Consider the following 18557-nt stretch of genomic DNA (forward strand, 5'->3'; position numbering starts at 1 on the left):
GGGGGGCACTGCCTGAGGTCTCCCGGCCAGGTGCTGGGATGGGGGGACTCAGTCTGAGGTCTCCAGGCCTGGAGCCTGGGCAGGGGGTGCGGCCTGAGGTCTCCCAGCCCGGAGCCGGGGCTGGGGTCCCCCATCAAACCTCACTGGGCAAGGGGCATGGTCTGAGGTCCCCCATCAAGACCCACTGGGCTGGGGGTGCGACCTGAGGTACCACGTCAAGCCTTGCTGGGCGGGAGTGGGGGGCACAGCCTGGGGTCTCCCAGGGCAGGGGCACAGTCTGAGGTGGCCCGGAGCCAGGGCGGAGAGCACGGCCTGAGGTCTCCTAGCCTGGAGCTGGGGCGGGGGGCATGGCCTTAGGTCCCCCGTCAAGCCCAGCCCTCTCCCTACCCCCCCAGCAGTGTCATACCAGTGCTGAACGGGGAGGGCAATAGAGTAATCTATATAATAAAGAGGTAATACGCTAATTTGTCCATTACGGTGTCCCAGTCATGACCAGTCTGTGGGCAGGGCCAGGGGCAGGGACTTCCGCCCCCAGCGCTAACGTCAGGCTGCCTGCGTGCTCCTGGCAATGAAGAGAGGACATTAACCACAGGTCTCTCCACTGGAAGCTGAGGGGATCACATCCCAATAGCTGCAAGCACCCTGTGATCAGCCAGACCCCAGTGATCCTCTGCTCAGCAGGTTGTGCAAAGATGTCCAGGTGTTCTTGTCTCCAGTCAGGTGCTCCTTTAAACAATGAGAAAACTGGACTCACTGGTTTGAGAACCACGATTCTGTAGCTCATACTCTACATACACTTAGTGTAGCTGCCGTACAAAAACTCATAAAATCATTTCCCGATTTTATGTAATCTTGGCAATTCTAGTCAGCCATGTGGTTTAGGGTTTCTTTATAAATTCAAATAATGGCTGTGATGAATTTATCCTGAATTATTTATGTCTTGATCCCCTTTAACCACAATATTAGGGTGTTTCAATATAGGGTGGCCCTTATCCTTTTCCCACCCTATTTTTTTAAATGTATTTTTATCAATTCCAGAGAGGAAGGGAGATAGAAACATCTATGATGAGAATCATTGATCAGCGGCCTCCTGCATGCCCCACACTGGGGATCCAGCCTACAACCCGGGCATGTGCCCTGACCAGAAATTGAACTGCGACTTCCTGGTTCATAGGTCGACACTCAATCACTTAGCCACACTGGCTGGGCTCCCCACCTTGTTTTCTTTAAAAAAAACAAAAAAAAAATCTGTTTTCACTTGCTTAACCATCTCTATTAAAATTGTGTCCCTAACTCAGGACCTTCTTTTGATTCAACCCTTCCACCTGAACAGGAAACACCCTACAACAGCACCAAATTACAGGTGCTAGGAAAGCAGCAATAAAATGGGGGGAAAGTCACCTAGAAGAAAAAGCTTTGCTGAGTGCACTAAGTATGGTACTATCATCAGCCAAGCCACTCAGGGCATTTCTCAGTTTTCTTATAATGTCCTTGCAAAGAGAAGCTGCTGTAATTACTCCATAAAAATATGAAGACCAGCCCTGACTGGTTTGGCTCAGTGGATAGAGCGTTGGGCTGCAGACTGAAGGGTCCCACGTTCCATTCCGGTCAAGGGCATGTACCTTGTGAGAACATCCCCAGTAGTGGGTGTACAGGAGGCAGCTGATCGATGTTTCTCTCTCATCGATGTTTCTAACTCTCTATCCCTCTCCCTTCCTCTCTGTAAAAAATCAATAAAATAAAAAAATATGAATACCAGGCACAAGGAAGCTAAGCAACTGGCCTGAGGTCATAGGTAAACAGTGCAGAAAACTCAAAACTAAAGGCAAATATCCCAATTATGGGGAAACCTTCCAACCATCTTGCTGTCCTAAGGACAAGTTATGAAAAGAAATGCAAAATCACTTTGTCTTTTGAGGCTGAGAATGCTATTGAGTCTAAAGCCATTAGTTCAGCATTTAAGACTTGAATCATTGATGGCATGACAACTATGTCAAAGCCTACTGGTATCTCCTTGAAAGTATTGTTCTTTTTCCAAATAACTTGGTTAAGATTTGGGAATTTTTGTTTAAAAATGTGTTTGGGAGAGAACATCTATAAGGTTTCAGTTTCTTTAAGGTAGTCCATGGATCACAACCGTTTGGGGAGAGTGGGGAAGATTGTGTCCCTATATGACCACCTATTTTTTCTCTCCTGCTCACCCAATATCTTACCTGCCATGCTTCACTGATTATACTTCAAAAACCTAACCCCTTCTTCTAAGTCTTTATTTATCAACTCCTTTTTCTTACATAAGAAAACACCAGGCACTTGGGATATACAAGGCAGCCCCCTCCGTTCAACCTTAGCTCTACTCTTCCGCTTTTCTTTCCATTTGCACCTCCAAATTTACCTACTTCGGTGTCTACTGTCCTTGTAACAGAAATCCTTTATCCGCTTTGAGTGATCTCTTTTCTAGTCCTATTTACTCTCCATTTCTTATGCATCTCAATACTGCTGTCAAAAACAATTTCCTAAACACTGAAGCATTAATACTGGTTATATAATGATTAAAGATTATTGTGTAATAGTACTGTGGTTTTGTTATTTAAAATTAGGCCTTACCATTTGAAATAAGTACTAAAATATTTATAGATAAAATATAATCTCTGGGATTTGTTTGGAAAAAAATCTGAGAAGGGCAGGTGGGGAATGGATGGGACCAGACAGGCCATGGGTGTTGGGCCTGGTTAAGTACATAGAGAGATCATTATATACTTCTACCTATTTTAGTATTCTTCACAATGAAAAGACAAAGTTTGCTCTCTTCACTTGCTAGTTTAGGCTACTCTCATAAGAGCTAATGAAATATGTAGATGATTTGCCATTAAAATGGTGCTATAAAACCCAATACCAAAATACATTATATACTACTGTTACATATATTAGTAATAGTCACCATTTATTATTTACTCTACTAGGCTACTAGGCACTGTTGCATAAATGATATCATTTTTACAATGAGCTTACCAGGTAGTTACCACTAAAGGCTCAGAGAGGTTAAAAAAGCTTGCCCAGTATCATCAGGATGGAAATAAACCCTCTGAATGTTCATTATCTGTTCCAAATATGAAGAAAATAATGATTCCCACAATAACTCAAACACAGTGCTCACATCCATAACGATGTACTTCATTTCCAAATTATCATAAACCATCAGGTAGATTTGGCCAAAGACAAGGTTGAAATCAGTTTATATTTACCTAGTTAAATCAATACTTGATGGACTTACAATTTTTATTTGCATTTACAATAAAATCAAGTATAACACTAGCTGACTGCAAAGAGTCACTATTTACAGCCACAAGTGGAGCGGGGAGGGAGGTAGCACAGTTTAAAGGCAGCAGGTTTAGCTTTAAGACAGCTGTTCAGCCTCCTTAAAATTATGAAACTAACCATGTACAATCATGGGAATCTGGCCCTAAAAGTGATAGCGATCAATCCTCTCTGTTAGAGCACTGAATCCTGAACAATTCATAAACATACATGAAATTTAGGAAGTACTTTATATCTTATATCAGTTTGCAAAGTTTTATGCAATTGTGGATTGTATTATAGAAACAGTTCCTTAAAATTGTCAATATTGTTTCCTTAATGGAACCACTGCATTCCTAAAAGCACATGCTTTTTTACAAATTATTAATAATGGCTTTAACGAAACAAATGATTATTTTCCTCTGGAAAAATATTTATATCCCAGGAAATAAAACTTCTTAAGCATGCCTACTTAAGGAGCAAACATTTTTTTTCCCCCAGTTGTTGCAACCTGCTGGCTTTTAAAAAGGGTTTCTTTGGCATGAAAGTAAAACATAGGAGACATACAAATCTTTGCAGTTTTAAATGAACAAATGAGGGTGCACACTTCCTGGAACACAAATCTCACTAAATAAGATTATTTACTGAAAAAAGAAAAACCTCAGTCAAGGGGGAGAGAAAAGGCTATAAGACATTTTGAAATTATTGATTCACCGCATAACAAATCCCATAATAAATGTCTTTATACAATTTCTTTAAGAGCCAGGTCCTTCCCCTAGCATATGGTAAATTATTTTATTTACAAAAACATACATACAGATTCTCAGGAAATTGAGGTATCAGAAAATTGAGATATAGTCATACAGCAAAAGAGGTAGTCATGAAAATCCATAACTAAAAATGAGCTTATTTCTTAGCACTTTAAAAACCTTACATTATAACTTCCGTATTGTTTACATTTTTTAAAGTAGAAGATAGATTTTGGCACTTTGGTGGTCTGTTACTCCACCATCTTTTTCATAAGAAGGTTAAACAGTGATTGCTCTCAACAGAATACGTGCTCTGAGCTTTTCCCCCAGCAGTTTTCAGGCTGTACCAAGCCTGGCACTCCCAACCCCACTTCTGTCCTTTTGATGAATCACTTATTAGATGACCAGCTTGAACCAAGGGTGACACACCGTGGCCAGAGAACATAGAAAAATTAATCTGGTTCTCTCAGAAACAAAAACACTTGCCTTTGGATCCACATGATTGATCTTCCAGGATTTAAAAAATAGTAAGTATAAATATGATATTCCTCCATGTTCCAGTATAATCACTGGTAATGAGAAATCGACCTGTTAGAGGTCAAAGGATTTCAAATTCATCTAAAATGAGAAATTATTAGCTAAACTATGTAAAATGTTTTAATGCTAAAAATATGACAATCTCATCAGAAACCAATTTTTGGCATTTGAGTTTGTGCATCTCTGCAACTCCAAGAACTTCCAAATAATAAAATCCAGAAAGGGCTACTTTCCTCAGAAGCACTACATCATAACAGGGGCAGGGAGAGAAGTGGTCAGTCAGAAACTGTTTTAATGAAATAGATTGTCAACATAAACAGTGCAGCTACACTCTTTTGCTCAGAGACAATTTTCAATCATGATCCTTGTTTCATATTTCAACAGATAGCCTGGTCTTAAAACTCCTATCCAAAACATGCTTTCCTCAGCTTTTACTGCTTAAGTATTATCTAAAGCTATGTTGTCCAATACAGTAGCCACTAGCCACATATAGCTATTTAAATTTCAGTTGATTAAAAATTCAGTTCTTCATGCTAGCCACTCTTCATGGGCTCAAATACCTACATGTTACTGGGTGCTAGCATATTGGAGAACATAAAGAACATTCCTACCATCATAAAAAGTGCTATTAGCACTGATCTGGAGAAAGTGCAGTGTGCCATATGCTCCTGAGACTTTTCAAACTCATCTTTTTAAAAAGTTGTTTAAAAGTATCACTATATTTCTGTGCTACAGGTTAATACTGATCTCTGTTCATAGGTGTGAAAGAAGAGTATCAAATTTCTGCTCCTTATTTAGACAATGTATGAAGTATTTAAAGTGCCATGTGAGGCACAAGTAAAACATGAACTCAGATATTTTCAAAACATGACTATAAAAGAAAATTGAAGAGATTTGGTATACATGATGAAATTTAGCAGTCATGATTGAAACAGATCTCTTCCATTAATATCCATAAATCTTGATGAAAGCATAAACACCATTTAAAGCTTCTCACAAGAATGGGAGAAAAAGCCCTTTAAATAATGCTCTATTTTACTTTGGTGTCTCAGTATGGGTAAAAAAAAAAATTACTTAAATACAAATAAAAATGGGAAATTGAAATAAAAACTGTCTTAGGAATAAAGTGCTATGAAACAAGGACAAAAAAAGTTTTGGTTTAATATGCTCATTTGTATTGATATCTGATATGAGATGATTAACTTTGAATACTTTCAGGAAACTTAAGTTCATGTTGCTGTTTTTCTAATTTACTTTGTCAGAACACAAAGTAGAGATAAGAACTGTCTATCATTTCTTCCAAATAACTCTGAGATGAGAGGCAGGAAGTGGGGAACAGAGTAGATTGCTTGGGTTTTTTCTTAGTAAGTAAAACAACTCAATCATAAAATGCACACAGCTGTATCTAAAAGAAAAATGCAAACACAACGTAACCATACTTTATTTGACTGCACCTTATTTAGACAGCTTGCACATTTCAAATCCCATTAAATCTCTCTCTCCAAAAGGATACGGGACAATAGAAGAAAATTATGCAGCAATATCCAGTCATCAAACAGCAGTCCAATATTTTGAGATACACGTGATATTTTATACTCAACTCATATCTGACGTCAATATAATTTATAGTTATGTTTTTACAAACCTGAAAGCCCTGTAACATTTTAGCACTCATTTTAGTGATGTCATGGTGCACTGAAAAGTAACTCTGATGCACTACCAATTTGCTTTTATCTATGCCCCTGAAAAGTGATGAATTTCATGATTTTTAGACACCATAATATACACATCCAGTCTTATACATGTCAGCCAATACCACAACACAGGGCAAGGTAAAGTTAAAACATGTGACAAACAAACTCCTTTACAAAGATTTGTCAAGCAAGTGGAGAGGGTGATTTGGGGAAGAGGCATAAAATATTAAAACCAAATTTTGTCTTTCTTATTTTAATTTTGCTGGCTTCAACTTCAAAAACTATTGTCTTGTTACTGACCTGTGGATTTCTCTTGAGTAGTTTTATTTTAACATAATGGAAATTGTAATCAGTCCACATATCAAAAATGGTAGTATACCCGTTAGCTTCTTCAATACTAACATATATAGCTTCATGGTAGCATGTATAAAAAAATGTTCAGCAGTATTAACTGCCAAACCAGTGTCAGTGGATAGCACAGTCAGTCTTAAAGAGGCAGCACCCCTTTAAAAGAAAGTTGCACCAATTTTGCTCAGGTTTAGCCAAGTGAACTCACTCTAACAATTTTAAATGGAATTTTTTAGATTATTCAAGAAAAATAAAAACCCAATATCAAAAAGTAAATTAATGTTTGATTCCCTTTTAATTGGAATAGAGACTTAATTCTGGTTATCATGTTAAAAGTTAAAATTTTAGTCTACTTAACAATTTTTGCATACCCAATTAAAGACATAAAGTAGACACTGTTATTTAACATACACTAGTCAAACAATACAGCAACCATATGACTTTTTATCACATGGCTATGGTCATGTTTATAAATACCCAATTTGGCAAAACTTAAGTCAATTCAGAGGGAAAGGGTCAGTAGTGATGGTTTCATTGACAACCTGCCAAAAACATAATTGTTGAACTGAAAATCCAGCATGTGTCTACTTTAGAACTGTCCCCTTTAGTGAGTCAAGCAAATGTATGTTCATCAATAATCATTACCTATGAACCAGCAATTCAAATATAAAGTGGTGAGAGAAAAACTGGTGATGTAAGTACTGTACTGTTTTTTTTAGTTCAATTCCCTCCATATTAAAAATAACAGAAGCATCACAATAATTGGTATTCCTCTAAATGCTAGAGCCCAAATAAAGTTTGACCAAAATCATACTCAAAATGGTCAACTGAAAAGCTGAATATTATGTGGTCATATTTTCATGTAACCAGTATTCTGCCCATTAAACTTTCAAGAGCAATATAAAATGGAAAGAAAAAGGTTTCTTTAATAATAAGGAACTATAAATGATCCCACCAGCAGAAAGATTTATTTTCACCAAATCTGTATATCTTTATTTTAAAAGTACTTGTTACCATGTTCACTTTCAAGACATTACACTGAGCAAAGAGCAGCTTTCCTTTAAAAAAATAAAAAAAAAAAGGACAACAAACTTTCCTGAAAGGGGGCTTTTACCAACTGTTAATGGAGGTAGGGTTTTAAAAAAATACAGTAATCATAGTCATAAAATAAAATTCAAACCAAATACTAGAGAAGAAGTAAAGCATATCCAAATGAAAGAAAAAAGCATAGTTTCCTATAAAACATTTTTCACAGAGAATGAATTTTTTTTTCCCATGGGTACCTAGGTTTTCCAGTTAAATAAATTATCATCACAAATTTCCTGACTCAATTGAAAGCAATTAATTTTAAAATCTGTTATAGTGCAGACTGGCCAAAACACAATTTAAGTTATGAGCATAGTGATGGCTATTGAAAACCCATAAGCACTCATTCCCAAAAAAAATTCCATTTCTCACTTTTGTTTTTCTAGGAACTAAGCAAAGTTCCCCCAAGTATTTGCTCAAATAAGTGGAAAGTAAATAAAATCAGTTTAAAGTGGATACAATGCACCTTAAGAGACCAAGAACCAAAAGTGAAACATTTCAAGAAATGAAAGCAATGTGAATCCTAATCAAGTGGGAAAAAACTTCCACCTACATTGTAAAAGCTGTTCTTCACAACTTAGCAATAATTTTGATTAAATAAAATCATATCAGTTTACATTAATTTTCTATTCTTTTCCAAAAATTCCCTCACTCTCAAAAAAAGTGCATCCAAAACCCAGCAATTCCCGGCTCCACCAACTTTCTCATCCCCTTTGGAGCCATTTCTCAAAGATTTTCCGAGTAAATTCAACTTCTTACTGTAAAGTAAACCACTCTGTCACTCACCTGGAAAAAGTATCCAAATTATAAAAATCTGAAATAATTTATTATCAAATTTAGAATTTAAATTAAAAAAAAAAGTTTGCTTGCAAAGGCCTTAAAAAAAGAAAAGAAAAAGGTAGCATGCATTAAAAAACTAGAGATGAAGACAAATATACTTATCTACACAAGCACTGGCAGACGCAATGTAATTGTTATCTTTACTCATTGTAAGACACAACCAACCCTAAATTTTTCATTCACTAATCACTGAGGTACCAATATTCAAGAATGGAAAATTTAATATTGAAAAAATAAAACCTAAAATTGAAGCTTTCCCCCTACCTCCTTCAGAAAACTATGGCAGGTTTCATGTGAAATGTTAGTATACTTAGAGATTTTTACAATCTACATTGGCTTTTTTAAGGAACAAAAATAATGTTCCACTTACTGGTTCTGTGGTAAAATGATCACTTTGTTATTAATTACATTGTCAGCAGACTTTGCAAATGAACAAACAAATCTTGGCTATCAACTGGCACATCTTGCTGGTACCAAAAAAACTCTTTAAGTTTAAAACAATCTCTTTTAATTCAGAACAAATGCGCCATGCCAAAGTGCAACAAATGTTGTGCGACACTCAATGAGACACTGACAGATAAGAACTGCATGGAAATTACTAAATCCACCTGCAAAGCAATTCTGTACAAATTGCATTGCATGCAAAGGTCGATTCTGAGTGGTTGAAGAGTTGTTCCTTGATGTCAGTTTCTCAACGCAGCCACAATTTAAGTCGCAGTGCATCAACTCCATTTAAATAGTATCTGAACAGCCTCTTATCTCGAACAAAACCAAGATTTTCATAAAGTTTCAAAGCAGACTTATTCGTTATTTCTGTTTCCAAAACAACCTTCAAAAAATAAGAAAAACTAAGTTATAATGTTATATATTTGAAACTAATTTACAATTTCATAATTTGACAAATCACTTATAAACAATTAGATCAAATATTTTTTTTTAAAAAAAAAATACCATACTTAACTTTTTAAAAATTGATAGCTAAAAAGATAAACAGAAAAAAACACTCATCAAAAGTTTAATAATAATTCTTTTTGGGGAGAAAGGGGGTGGAAACATGTTCTGTTCTATTGATTTTTGTGATATTTAGAATTTTTAGTAATGAAAATATGTTTCAAACTAAAACAAAGATAAGTTATTTCCCTGTGGATAATAGTAGTGTGACAAAAAGATGGAAAGAAAAAAAAAATCAACGGTTTAGAAAATAAACCACTATTTGAAAGTGTTCACCATTGACCTCCAACTCCTATGTTTTTTTTTTAAATAACTACAGGTATTTTACTGTATTTATGTATGTAAAGAACAAGATTAAGTATATATATATATAAGTTATAATCTACTTATAACTTTGTCCCATATGCAGGAAGTTTTCTTACACAATATACATTCAAACAATAGGTTTACATGCTTGTTGGAGGGGTGCTTTATTTTCATTAATTTGTCATCATTTATCCCAATGACAACTACCACATTTGTCTAGAGTCCAGATCAGAGTCTGCAAACTACAGCCCTTGGGTCAAATGTGCCCATGTCTATTTTTGTAAATAAAGTTTTATTGGAACACAGCCAAGGCCATTTGTTTGCATGAGGTTTACGGCTGCTTTCTCCATTTACAAGGACAGATATGAGTAGATGCACCAGAGATCTATGGTCTGCAAAGCCTAAAATATTTACTACTTGGCCTTTTGCAGAGAAAATTTGCTGAACCTAGACCAAAGGTACCCAAACTTTAGTGTACCTGGAGGGCTTGTTAAAAAAGATTGCTTAGCCCCATCCCCAAAGTTTCTGACTAGGTTTGGGGTGGGGCCCAAGAATATGTACTTTTTAAAATTGCCAGATGATGCTGGTCAGGGGACTAAATACAATACTTCAAACAGAAAAACACACAAAGTATTACTGCCTTTCTGGGTCTTTTTTAATATTACTGTAGCAATGGCTCTGACGATGAAGAACTGATACTTTTGAAAATTATGTGATTATCTTTCCTTAATTTACTTTCCTCTACCAATACATCCTGTATCCCACCCTCCCAACTTTTATATTCATAGCTTATTGATTCTAAACCTACCTCACTGAGAATTATCAATAGAGTGAGCCATGGTTACTGTTAGAATGTTATAACCCTCAGGTGTTTGGAGTGGAATAAAAAGGGCAAAATATCATTAAACAAAGGCCCAAGTGAAGCCTTTGAGCATGTTCCTATTCTAACTCAAGCTATCAAAAATCTGACAAGAATCAAACAAAAAATGAAATTGAGAAAAGATTGTACCTCAACTCATCATATCCAAAAACTGAACTCATGATTAACTCCTCCTCCATGATCCCATATGTCAGTAACAAGATATCCATCACAATAATGCCTCAAGCCTGAAACCTAGGAGTCATCCTAGAACAGTGGTTCTCAACCTTCCTAATGCTGCGACCCTTTAATACAGTTCCTCATGTTGTGGTGACCCCCAATTTCATTGTTATAAATTGAACATAATTAAAGCATAGTGATTAATCACACAAAGGGGTTGTGACCCACAGGTTGAGAACTGCTGTCCTAGAACCTCTTTCCTTTCCACCCCCCTATGTCCAAGCACTGAGTATTTCCATTTTTTCCCTTAAGCCTCTTTCCTTTCCACCCCCCTACTATGTCCAAGCACTGAGTATTTCCATTTTTTCCCTTAAATCTCTCTCAAACTGGTCCTCTTCTTTCTATCCCCATTGATACCACTCTAGTCTGAGCTGCCATCACCTTTCACTGTAAGTACAAGAGCTTCCTAACTCAAAGATCTCTCATTCTCTAAGAAGTGTGATGCTCTTGTTAATTCTCTGCTTGTCCTCAAGATAAAGTCTGTAAATTAAAAATAATCTAAAGAAATCTAAAAGTCCCATCAAAATTTGGTCTCTACCTACCTTGCAAACTTTGTCTCTCCCATTGCTCTCCAGAATCAACACTAAACTTTCAGTTTCTGGAATCTACTGAGATCTTTCCTACCTTAAACCTTCACATAATCTGTTTTCTCTGTGTAGAAGTATGCTCTTCCTACCCTCCTTGCTTTTGGCCTTAGCTTGTCACTTCCAGACTGAATCGAGTATATCCCTTTCCGTTTATACAACCTCACAGCACTCTGCACCACTCCTTATTCCACTGCACTCTCATTTAACATTTGATAAGTATGTCATCTCTCTTAGTTGGTGAGCCCAATAATGGCTGTGATTATGGACAGGTACCTCTTTCACAGTTATTTTCTCTGCACCTAACACATTGCCTGACATATAGAAATATCTTAAATATTTATTAATTATATACGTTCTCAGCACCTTTTATTATATTACATAAATATTAAACAAACAAAAGTATTGCCAAGTTTGTAAATGACCGGAGTACTTAAAGAGAAAGCACCATCTTAAGACAATTACTTATGCAATTAAGTCATAGAAGCAAATCACAAGCTAAATACAAACTTTTAAAAGATCTAAAAAGCAAGGATCATGAGAAAATTTTCCTAAGAAGGCCTAAAATAATAGTTGTGTAGCAAACATATTGCTTTAAGATAAAAATAAGAAGTCACATCTCTCCGCTCTTTAAAAAACCCAGAATTTAATGGCTAATTATTTTGTATCTACAATCTGGTAATAGATTTATTTTGTATATTGTAAATAAATAAATAAATAAGTAGAATTTTTTAAAAAGTAATGTAGGCCACCTAACACTCCAATCTGATCAATACAAGTTTTCAGTTTTGAACAATTCACTTGGTTAGTTCCTAGAATTCTGTTTTAGGCCAGCACCTAATTACAACAACTAGTAAAATGTTAAATCAAAACAATTAATATGAGAAGCAATAAAGCTGCAATGACGCAAAACTTGGAACTGATTTCACAGAAATAAAAAGGAGTGAGTTTTAATAAAACAGCTAATATTTATCAAAGATTTACTAAATGTTATGGAAAGCATTTTACATGCATTTGTCATTATGGTGTTTTCACAATAACCCTATAAATAATTATTTTCTCTAATTTACAAGTGAATGAAACTCAAGGCCAGTCTCTAAACCTGAACTAGAGCTTAATAGTATTCACTCTTCTATACCTCCCATGATTGGTTTCCAAAGTAAAAACAATGCAGCAAATGGGAGCTCTAACATATTTAAAACATGATGAAGGAGATCTAAGTCCATGTTCATTAATATTTGGCAATCTAAAATATTCAAAACATCTGCAGCTAACTACAGCTACATAAATACAAACTTGAGGTGCTGAATTACATAGAAAAAAAAATTTCACAAAGGGCTAACCTTTGCTAAAATGTCTACAGCTACATAAATACAAACTTGAGGTGAATTACATAGAAAAAAAATTTCACAAAGGGCTAACCTTTGCTAAAATGAAAAGAGTCTCTCCACACACTCACAATTTCTAAACAAAGAGGTCATGTATTATTTGACTCAATAAAAAATGCTAGGAAAAAAGTAACTATTTTTTAATACTTAATCACTTACATTCTTATATTAAAAGAGAATCTGGGTTTATACTGGAAATTCACTATAAAACTATTCTTTTAGTGCATATCATGGGAGTATTACATTGGAAGCCAAAGGATACTAAGGTTATTTGGTCCTAAAGAAACTAGGCAGTTGAATTATAGTGAACTTCTACGGATTCTCTTCGCAACAAACCATTGTTAGAATATGCCAAACCATTACAGTTTAGAAAGCCCTTTCTAATATTATAGGCTGGAAGCTCCTAAAGGGAGGACAGGCTTGTTCACTGCTAGAACCTAAGCACTAGCTCACTGTCTGGCACCTCACAGGCTACTCACACTGATATTGCTGAATGAACACCTTTATTGCTCTTCATAACATTCCTTTAAGATCAGAATTACCATCACATTGCATATAGACAAAGAGAGAAATTATAAAAAGTTAAATGACTTGCCTACAATCACACAACTATACTAAGTGACAGCAGATGGATCTGGAAGCCAGGCTTCTCATACACAGTTCTTTAATCAGGCTAAATTAACCAAAAATCCCTTCAGTTTAAATAACTCCATTTTACTCTGTTCTTTACCTAGCAGCCTCAGTCTCATAGCCAAAATATGTTTCCAGTTAAACTAAAAATGTTAAATATATACACTGAGTGGCCAGATTATTATGACCACCTGATGTTTGTAGGCAAATTAGCCATACACTGCATCGTATGGGATATGGAAGCCGAAGGCCTGTTCGAACACCTTTGCTGTTTGCAGTTACCAAGATAAAATGTCTCCAATTCGCACAGGAACACAAGGATTGGACAGTCGAGCATTGGAAAAGTCATGTGGTCCAATGAATCACGTTTCCAGTTGCATCATGCAGATGGCAGAGTGAGAATTTGGCGGAAACAGCATGAAAGCATGCACCCCACATGCATGAGTACAACCCTTCAAGCTGGTGGGGGCAGTGTTATGGTTTGAGGCATGTTTTCCTGGCATGATTTGGGCGCTTTAATGCGTGTGGAACAATGTCTGAATAGCACAACATACCTAAGTAGCATTGCTGATCAGGTTCATCCTATCATGTTGATGGCGGAGCCCAATGGAGATGGCTTCTTCCAACAAGACAATGCGCCATGCCACGGTGCTCATATTGTGCAGGAGTGGTTTCAAGAACATGAGGGAGACTTTACCTTGCTTAGGTGGCCCCCACAATCACCAGATCTCAATCCAATTGAGCATTTGTGGGATGAAGTTAAAAGAGCCATCAGGCAGCTGGTTCCACAACCATCAAATCTCACAGAACTGGACAGTGCTATGCATCAGGCATGGGGTCAGATTCCTCGCATCACCTTTCAACATCTCGTGGAGTCAATGCCAAGAAGAATCGCCGCAGTATTGAAGGCAAAAGGTGGCCCTACGAAGTACTGATGGGGTGGTCATAATAATCTGGCCACTCATAATAATATATATCCCACGTTCAAAGGCTGTTAAATCGCGTTGTTTACCCATATCTTCAGAAAAAAATCACTTCTACTGTCATGGTAAACAACCTTCTTCCGCTCTTTATAATGGTCTGGCCCTTTAGCAACTTCAGCGCGAAATTATAGCTCATTTGCCTACAAACACCAGGTGGTCATAATAATCTGGCCACTCATAATAATATATATCCCACGTTCAAAGGCTGTTAAATCGCGTTGTTTACCCATATCTTCAGAAAAAAATCACTTCTACTGTCATGGTAAACAACCTTCTTCCGCTCTTTATAATGGTCTGGCCCTTTAGCAACTTCAGCGCGAAATTATAGCTCATTTGCCTACAAATGTCAGGTGGTCACAATAATCTGGCCACTCAGTGTATAGATCTTAGCAACCTCAACATACAATCTTTTTTCTTTCTTTAGGTTGAGAGCTTTCACCTTTTCACTTGGAAACACTTTTGGCTTCTCTTTGGCATATCCGCATTACCACTCTTGCATTTGGGGGCCATTATTAAGTAAAATAAGGGAATACAAGCACTGCAATACTGCAACAGTCAATCTGATAACCAAGATGGCTACTAAGTGACTACTCTGTGGCAAACATACACAGCGTGAACATGCTGGACAAAGGGAGGATTCCGATGGAGCAGTACAACAACAGTGCAAGATTTCATCATGCTACTCAGAACTGCTGGCAATTTAAAATGTATGAATTGTTTATTTCTGAAATTTTCCATTTCATATTTTCAGAGCCTAGTTGACCATGGGTAACTGTGAAACCACAGATAAGTAGGGACTACTATATTACAAAAAGGGAAGTAAAGAAAAACAGAGAAGGTACAATTGATTCTGTCCAGAAGGATTAAAGAAAACTTTAAGGAGTTGTTGATATTTTAGTTGGGTATTAAAGACTGACAAGTATTTTAATAAGCAGAGGAAGATAAAGAAGCTACTGGATCAAGCAAATACATCAGTGAGAAAGTAGTTATAATGGAGTGGAAGGGGAAGAATCCAAATGAAATGGGATGAAATGGCAATATAAAGTAGAACCAACAAATACACTACCATCAAAAAATAGAAGGGCCCAGCTGGTGTGGCTCAGTGGTTGAGTACTGACCCATGAACCAGGAGGTTTTGGTTCGATTCCCAGTCAGGGCACATGCCCAGGGTTTTGGGCTCAATCCCTAGGAGGAGGCATGCAGGAGGCAGCCAATCAATGATTCTCTCTCATTGACTTTTCTCTCTCTCTCTCCCTCTCCCTTCCTCTCTGAAATCAATAAGAAATATATATTTAAAAAAAAAAAAGACAACATTTCTACAATAATACATAGATCACTAATTTAGGATTTAACCTTGAGACTAAAACAATATAACCAAAATCTCCATATCATCCCTTTAAACTTTCAAAGTAAAACCAATACTACTTAAACATTTGATCAATTAAGTGAAGCATGTCTCACAGGTAGTGATTATGGAAACTCAGAAAAGGCTTAACCATAAGAAGATAATATCCCTGATCATAGCATCCTTGTTCACTGGAAATCACTCCGCTCAGTAGCAGTAGAGGATCAAAACATAGTTTTATCATGCCAAAGATTTCTCCAAACTGTTACACTACTTTTGCAAAGCCTGACTTTCTTCTGGATGAGCTAAGCCTGTGTGGCTATGGTCCAAATACAGAGACTTATAGTAATAAATGTATGTAAATTTTAGTTACCAGCCATGTAAATTATCAAGGTCACTGTACCTTTTACTTTTTTATATCAAAAGCTGCAAACAATATGAGATCCTCCACCATGTGTAATTATCTTATTTGGAGTAAAATTAAATATCGTTAAATCCTAGACTTCTCTGTGCTGCCCGGTATGTCTGTAGGCCTTCCCATACAACCACCATTTAGGGTGATCTGTCAAAATACAAACTAATGTAAACAAGAATCATGAGAATACTCTGCAGTAAATCTCTATATTCTGACAATGAAATGTGTTCATGAGATACCATTAAATGGAAAAACTATTACAGAATAATTGTGATTTCATTTTTTATAAAAAAAGTATTACACAGTTGCATACAGGTGTGCTTAGAAAATGGGAGGATGCACATCATAAGATTAATAGTAGCTATAAGTGGAAAGATGAATGAAGAGTTAAAGAGCATGAGGACAGTGGAAGGTATATTATACCAAAACACACACACACAAGGTTAATTTTTGGGTCTAGATTTTGTACAAAAAGGAAAAATTTTTTAAAAAGGCAAGTTACTTATTAAGGTCAGCATGTTGTTGAAAAAAAAATTACTTAATTTCAAGTATTTTGTGAGCTAAGGCACATTTGCCCTCCAATAATAAAGACAACTGTCACTTGTATCACTCATACAGTTACTATACATAAAAATGCAACTTTGTTCCTTCTTAGTCATCATTGCTATACAGACATTTATACTTCCCCTTATTTATACTTATTCCCTCCCAAATTATTCAATAGTAAATCTTAACAGTCCCAACTATCACCATTATTTACTGAGCACCTACCATGTTTAAAAGCCCAGTGCTATAACATACAAGAAATTATACCTGCCATAAGGCCTTAGAAAAAAAGCTGAAAAGAGATGCTCTGAGGTTAATATGTAGATGGCTCCACATTAAAAAAGTAGTTGTCTTCACCTACCCTCCAAGCCTTATCATTATTTAATGCTGAGAGATGTTTGTCAAATGTGAAATGTCCTTCATATGAGTTGACAGTTGGCCCAGAGTTAAAAATAAAACTTTTATTTAGAAAGAAACTAAGGCTAATATGTAACTTACAGTAAGTGATAACTTAACTGATAACAAGTCCTCTGAATACCAATTCCTCTGAATACCATTTATTTACTGAAAATGTCTAAGATTTTACCTTTACATTTTGACAAAAAAACAAATTTTAGCTCCCATTATCACCTTAAAATTTGTTCTACGTCAAAATTCATGTGTTTAAATGATATATAATTTCACTACAAGTTGCATTTGTACATTGCTATAAGACCTGCAGTATAATTATCATGGGATATTTATAAAAATACTCAGTAGAATACTGCCTAAAAGGTCTTAAATATTTAGAAAGACTTACCTCATCACAGTCTCCTTCAACCATGGCATATATAGCTTTCTTAACCAAGTTAGTACCTAGAATATAGATCTGAGTATTAATGAAGGAAAAATGTAATTAGTTTCTTAAAGATACCTAAATTATAACATCATAATAAGCATATAAATGTCAAATGCTGAGTTCTACCTTGAATGCAGATACACAGATTATCTTAAATTGAGAAAAATTTTAGATTTAAAATGAGAGGCCAAGAGAACCTACACATAGCAATATAAGTTTCCTCTTGAAAGACCTAAGCAAGTCCTGATATATTCCTTTTTCTCAGGTGTAATTACTTGCTCCAAGCAGGAGTTTCTGCTATTCTGTTTGAAGGGAAAGGGGAAAAAGAAAAAGGCAAGATATAATACGGCCAAGCAACCCAGGAACTTCTTGAGCTGGCCAGAACTCACTGCATATGACCCTTAACCAATCTTGCCAAAGATCACACTAGAACTGCTGTGACCCAAAGTAGGCACAAGACACGGGGTTGGTTCCTACAAACCTTATAGTGAGCATGGGGCACACTTAAGTCTGGTATTCCCATACTAGAGGCCTGGTGCATGAATTCGTGCATGGGTGGGGTCCCTAAACCTGGTTGACGGTCGCTGGGCCTGGCGCGGAAGGAACAGATGCTGGACGCCAACATCAGTGCCTCACCACCACACAGTTCCCCACCTCCCTCCCTCCTCCTTCCCTCACCGCCACGCCGCCACTGTGGCAGGCTGATTGGGGCCTGCCAGCAGGGTGGAGGGACCATGGGAGGTTGGCCAACTGTGGGAGGTTGGTTGTGGGAGTGCACTGACCATCAGGGGGCAACTCCTGCGTTGAGCATCTGCCCCCTGGTGGTCAGTGTGCGTCATAGCGACTGGTCATTCTGATTGTTCGGTCTTAACAGTCGCTTAGGCTTTTATATCTATACTAAAAGGGTAATATGCTAATTAGACC

The 18557-nt window shown here is 36.7% G+C and overlaps 1 protein-coding gene across 1 annotated transcript in view; it reads right to left on the reverse strand.

The window, feature by feature from the left end:
• Positions 1-4044: 4044 nt before the first annotated feature.
• Positions 4045-18557, reverse strand: part of NAA30 (N(alpha)-acetyltransferase 30, NatC catalytic subunit) — a 21491-nt gene continuing 6978 nt past the window's right edge. Inside the window, exons 3-4 of the mRNA XM_014528584.1 lie at positions 17595-17650; positions 4045-9377 (exon numbers count right to left, since the gene is read on the reverse strand). Coding sequence (XP_014384070.1) covers positions 9240-9377; positions 17595-17650 — 194 coding nt within the window. The 3' untranslated portion in view covers positions 4045-9239. The remainder of the gene's footprint in view (positions 9378-17594; positions 17651-18557) is intronic.

This window comes from Myotis brandtii, unplaced genomic scaffold (genome assembly GCF_000412655.1).
Source record: "Myotis brandtii unplaced genomic scaffold, ASM41265v1 scaffold640, whole genome shotgun sequence".
Taxonomy (NCBI): Eukaryota; Metazoa; Chordata; class Mammalia; order Chiroptera; family Vespertilionidae; genus Myotis; species Myotis brandtii.